General features: G+C 46.9%; 1 protein-coding gene across 2 annotated transcripts; it reads left to right on the top strand.

Moving 5' to 3' along the window:
• The first annotated feature begins 840 nt into the window (after positions 1 to 840).
• LOC112808554 (procathepsin L-like) lies at positions 841 to 4,756 on the top strand. 2 transcript variants are annotated; one of them, XM_025851678.2, is made up of 8 exons: positions 841 to 907; positions 1,309 to 1,444; positions 1,736 to 1,858; positions 1,957 to 2,103; positions 2,284 to 2,508; positions 2,975 to 3,137; positions 3,813 to 3,930; positions 4,408 to 4,756. In XM_025851678.2, exons 2-8 carry the CDS (start codon positions 1,319 to 1,321, stop codon positions 4,505 to 4,507), a joined length of 1,002 nt encoding a protein of 333 aa, XP_025707463.1. In that variant the 5' UTR covers positions 841 to 907; positions 1,309 to 1,318; the 3' UTR covers positions 4,508 to 4,756. The 2 variants fall into 2 exon arrangements, with proteins under 2 accessions (XP_025707463.1, XP_073736800.1); XM_073880699.1 differs by lacking the exon at positions 4,408 to 4,756 and adding an exon at positions 3,418 to 3,507.
• The last annotated feature ends 1,140 nt before the right edge of the window (positions 4,757 to 5,896 follow it).

A 5,896-nucleotide genomic window follows, 5' to 3' on the forward strand; every position in this document is an offset into this window, starting at 1 on the left:
ATTAAATGTAAATTAAAGTAATAATCACTGAAGTAAAGGCAAGTAAGACAAATTTCTTAAATTAAATCTGAAGAAAAGCACATTGGATACTGAGGAACATAATAATCCATAACGCAGAGAGTCGGGAGGAAAAAGCAGTTTCTACATTCTGCCTTTTTTCCTTTTATTAAGCCAGATTTCTCTGTAAATAACACGTTTCTGTCATTTTTGAGAAAGGCTTGAGAGGGAAGAAGAATGAGGAAGTCAGGGCAGGAGCATTACAAAATGCCAAACCTTCCCTGGACACCCCTCCCCCCAGTCCCTTTCCTTGAAAGCACTTGAGCCTTGCCCAGCGCATCCCCTGTTTGGGGACTTGCCAGTCCTTTCCAGAGGCATCCCATCCTGAAACAGCGATAACCCATTCCCCTGCGGGCTCTGCTTCCTCCACCTGCCCCACCTTTGCTCAGAATAAACAGGAGCCACCACTAGGCTAGATAATCCTGTTCTCAGCCCTCGGGGAGATTTTCACCAAAGACTTTGGGACTAAAGGATACACAGGGTGACCCTGGAAACCCACTTGGGGCTCCCTGTGAGCTTCCTTTCGTGAACCTCCTGCCAACACATAAACTCCTGCTAATTAGTTGATCCGGGTCCCTAGGGAGGGACTGGATTCCCTCCTCAGTCCTGTCCGTGGTCCCCCAGCTCGCCTCTTGCGGGTCCACTGAGGCAGGCTTGTTCAGCTGTCCCCAGCTTCGCGGAGCTCCAGGGCACAGAGACCCCGCCCACAGGCTGGCTCAGCCACTCGCAGCCTGAACAGGCGTTGGGGGCGGGGCTGACCGGACCGGATCCGGACCCTAAAAAGGCGGCTTCGACCCACTGCCAGGCCTTCTGGACCGCAGGACACACTGCGCAGCTGCACCGGCCACAGGTGGTCTTCTTGTGCCGAGCCTGAGCCGGGGGCCGCCGCGGAAGCAGCGCGGCCGCCTGCCTTGGGGGTCAGGGGTTCGGGGCTCCCAGGAGGCGCTGTCCCTGCGCTTGACCCCTCCAGACAGGGCAGCCTGATTCCCCTGACGCCTCGCTGCCAGGGCCCGCCCCTCCCTGTGCCAAGATGCAAGTCCCCCGGAAGAGGGTCGCAGGGCGGGGAGCAGGGCAGCGGGCCCCCTGCACATGCCACATCCTCAGCCTTCCTCCACCGCCCGGTGGAAACCCTGGGGAGGATAAAGTCCATGTCTGTACTCCACCTTAGTGGCTCTAACATCGCGGAAGAAAGAAGCATGGCTTTTCAGGTGGTTTGGCCTAATCAGAAACTCATGTGTTTTCCCTTCCTAGGTTTTGGAACATGCATCCTTCTCTCTTCCTGGCTGCCCTTTGCTTGGGAATAACCACAGCTGCTCCACAACCCGACCAGAGCTTAGATGCGCACTGGTCCCGGTGGAAGGCGGCGCACAGAAAGCTATATGATGAGGTTGGTAACAGCTGAGCTGTCCAGGGAGGCCCCCAGCGAATGTTCTATGCTGGTGGGAGTTCACAGCAGAGAGTAGCTGCTCCAGGCCGCTCTAACCAAGGCAGTAAGCGAGGCACCGTGACTGCACGACGGTGGGGGCCTATGTCCTGCTGCGCGGTTGCTGGAGAGCAGCTCCCGGAGCGTCAGCCCAGCCCTGGTCAAGGTTTCCCCTCCTCTCTGTCAGCACATCCATTTGGTGCAGGTGAGTTGGCTTTAAAATAGAAATAAAGATGATAGTTTGTTTTTCTGCAGAATGAAGAAGGATGGAGGAGAGCAGTGTGGGCGAAGAATATGAAAATGATTGAACGGCACAATCAGGAATACAGTCAAGGGAAACACAGCTTCACGATGGCGATGAACGCCTTTGGTGACCTGGTGAGTGTGGCAGGATTGCTGAGTGTTTCAGCGTCCTTCCTCAGTACTTTACCAAAAAATCTCATGCTTGTCAACATTCTATTTCCTTTTCCTTGAAGACCAGTGAAGAATTCAGGCAGGTGATGAATGGCCTTAAAATCCAGACGCGCAAGGAGGGGAATGTGTTCCAAGCACCTCCCTTTGCTGAGACCCCCTCCTCTGTGGACTGGAGAGAGAAAGGCTATGTAACCCCTGTGAAGGATCAGGTGAGACAGTATTCAGCAGGTCACCCTCAGGAGTAAAGGTGAAGGGAATCCACGTCCTTGCTGTGGTCGGCTGAGAAACGTGTGCAGCTCAACGAGGTTTTAAAAGAGTTTTCAGGTCTGTGGGTGCTGTCAAATCTTGATATTTGTTTTGTAGACTTGGGTTTTTTAATTTGGTTTCAGGGTCTGTGTGGTTCTTGTTGGGCCTTTAGTGCAACGGGTGCCCTCGAAGGACAGATGTTCCGGAAAACTAGCAAACTCGTGTCACTGAGTGAGCAGAACCTGGTGGACTGCTCCTGGTCTCAAGGCAACGAGGGCTGCCGTGGTGGCCTGATGGATTATGCCTTCCAGTATGTGAAGGACAACGGAGGCCTGGACTCGGAGGAATCCTATCCATACTGTGCACAGGTTAGTGCTCCTTACCTGTCCTTCCAGCTCTGCTTTTTGGAGTTGAACACATTCAAAGAAAACAGATACCATATTTAATATTCACAGTTAATATTCACAACTGTCGACTCTACACTTGCAAACTGTCAGAACTGTCATTAAACTATATTAGCCGGGCACAGTTCTCTGCCTCGATGGTTACCATATAACTGTTCCTATTTCTATGTTATGTGGCCATATATATACCATTCTATATACAGTACAAATTTCTCCAGAATGAAAAACTTCTTATGGACAGGTAGACTGAGAGTGTCTCATGAAATACCAGCTAATGTTTCGATTTCAAAACAACCACTAGCATTTCAGCTCCTGGGATGCTTCGTAACGAACTTGACTTGGGAATCATTTAGCTGCAAACTGTCTTGAACTCATATTCCCCAGGAGGTGGATGGTAGTGCTCAAGTCTCTTCCCCTTTCCCTTTGAAAGGACAGATCCTGCAAATACAAGCCTGAACAATCTGTCGCCAATGACACTGGCTTCACGGACATCCATCAGGATGAGGAGTCCCTTATGGTGGCGGTGGCAACTGTGGGGCCCATCTCTGCTGCGATCGATGCAAGCCTGGATTCCTTCCAGTTCTATCATAAGGGTAAGCATCTGTCTACATACAAATTTAGGCAGAAAAATGGGAAAACTACCATTACATACAGTAAGATTGACTCTGGTGTGTAGAAGTCAATGTAGAATTTTGGAGGGTGTAGATTTAACATAGTTGTCTTTTCTGCACATGTAATTTTTGTGCCTGTTGTTTCCATCAGCCATGACTTGACCAGTATCCCTGTGATTTTAAGTACGTCATAAATATATTTAAATGGCTACATAATTCAACTGGTATACCTTAATTTACTTTACCTTTTTCTAACTGTTAGACCTTGAAACGTTCCAAAGAATTTTACTACTGTTTTTGAAACTGGAAAGAACCTCTTGGCTCAAGTAATTTTGCGTTCTGTGCTGTTTCTGTAAGTTGACATGATCAAAGTCGAATCACAAGGTGTCAGTGAGTGCTCTTTTATGTTTCTTGACAAGTTGTTTACAAAAGAGATTGTACCAATTTGTCTTTCAGCTGGTATTAGATGAGGGCCTAAATCCTTAGCCTAGCTAAAAAATAAAAATAAATAAAAATAAAAACTAATTTTTAAATCTTATCTGGGGTTATGTCATTTAACTGAATTTTGAAATGCCTCCCTGACTGTGGTTGATAGGCTGGGTTACTATCACATGTTCCCAGAGATCTTCACCCCAGCACTGAATTTCTCTTCTCCAGGCATTTATTATGATCCAAACTGCAGCAGTGAAGACCTGGATCACGGTATTCTGGTGGTTGGCTATGGCTCTCAAGGAGAAGAACCAGAGAACAAAAAATACTGGATTGTCAAGAACAGGTATAAAAAGCCAAGAATACTTATCTTTAAAGTTGAAAAGGGAATCCTTTTTGGAATCAGTGTTTGGAGGCAGATCCCCCAACTCTTGAGCGCACTTCTGAAATCCCAGCAGTGTTTACCCCACTTAGGGGGAACACAGACATATTTACCTGATGACCACAGTAAGATACCGTCTCAAGCTTGCTAGGGTCCTGAGATAGTTTTGGTACCATTGCATTTCTAAATTGGAAATGTTTTCCTATTTCAGAAACACATCGGACCCTAAGCATTTTATGGTCTCTCATTTTGTAGTCTGTGAAGGGTCTGTGGGTAGAATTCTGTGCTGGGTTACAACTCAAACATGAACAGGAACGGCCTCTACGGATTCTTCCAGAATCTGTCCTGGCCTCTGGTGCAGTGCTCAGTATCAGGTGTGATTGTTCATAGGGATAAATGTGTTTATTCCTCTAATAAATGTCAAACGCTGTCTTCTTCCAGCTGGGGCACAGACTGGGGCATGCAGGGCTACATACTGATGGCCAAAGACCGGGACAACCACTGTGGAATCGCCACCTCAGCCAGTTTTCCCACTGTGTGAGCTGAAGGTATAAAGAAGACCTTGACTGGGGACAGAATATGCAGAAGAGGAATTTTATCTTACAACTGATCATACTTCATTGTGTGAGATAAAACACTCGAACCACTGGAGATCCAACTTGTGATCGGATTCTGTGACTTCTTTAATTGCTGCATTGAACAGCTTTGTGTGATTGACTTGTCCAAGAACTTTTGAATTTTTATATCTTATACTGATGTATAAAGTTTCACCTTTTAAAATAAAACCGTTTCAAAGTAGAAGTGGGGGAAGTTTTTAATATATTAACTTCTTACAGAATCAGGCTGTTAAATAATAAGGGACCAAGTAAATTACAAAGATCTAATTGGTTTAACAAAGGATTCATGAATCAGGCAACTTCCCATTTATCTAGCAAGTAGAGGAGAACTCCAAGACCTACGGAAAAAGAAAGGTTTGTAACGGTAGGGAGAGGGAGCGGAGAAAGGGAAATTATTAGCAAAGAATCTGTTGTTTTAGGTAAGGTCGCTTTCCTTAGGAGGACAGAAAGGGCCTGTCAGTACATGGCCTAGTGCTGACCAGGACATTCCCATTATCACTGGGTAAAGGTCAGATTTCAGCTGGGAGGCGGTTGAAACTGCGGTTAGCTTGGGTATTAGGTCTTGGTTTACTGACTTGGGACCTTTACCTAAGTGATGCCATCTTGGGCCTGTGGTTTTATTTTTGACAGGGCTCCAAAGACATAACTGAATGTGCCAGTGGTCCATTAGGAGAATACTGGATGTCCTCTGGTTCTTGTAGTTATGAACATGCGCATCTTATATCAGCTGCCCTTTGGCTGTGTCTGACCCAACCCTGGAATGAAGCAAAATGGGACCAACGATCTATAGGGACAAAGGTACATTATCTTAACAAGGAAAAGACTTCACATTTTCGAAAAGTGAACATGCATACATAGGATTTCAATAATAGAGAAATGCATTAGAGATCATGGTCGTTTCACCCCAGATGGCTACAACCCAGTGGAGCTATAGGACGGATGTCCCAGAGCCAGTTTTGGGTGCATCTTCCTCACCTGCTAGTGAGGGCCACATGGCTACTTTGTAGATGAGAAAGGACCAGACACAGTGGATTGGTGTGTCGTGGGCCCAAAAAAGGATGAAGGGTAAGCCCCCAGACATGAGTCCAGGCTTCAAAAACAGAACTGGGGCCTGAGAGGTAGCAGACAGGTGAGGGCATTGAGAGTGCCCAGCTCTTTGGTCAAACACCAAAGTTTCTGGAACTTGCTGTGAAGTCCCTGTGTAGAAGTGATTAATAATTACAATCAGCGGACTTGGTTTAAATAAAGATTTCTCTCAATAATGTAGGTGGGCATGTGGGAGAGGGGTGGGAAATTCTCCTCCACCCTCTTAG

Source organism: Callorhinus ursinus, unplaced genomic scaffold (genome assembly GCF_003265705.2).
Source record: "Callorhinus ursinus isolate GAN/ISIS: 27379988/994484 unplaced genomic scaffold, GSC_fseal_2.0 scaffold39, whole genome shotgun sequence".
NCBI lineage: Eukaryota > Metazoa > Chordata > Mammalia > Carnivora > Otariidae > Callorhinus > Callorhinus ursinus.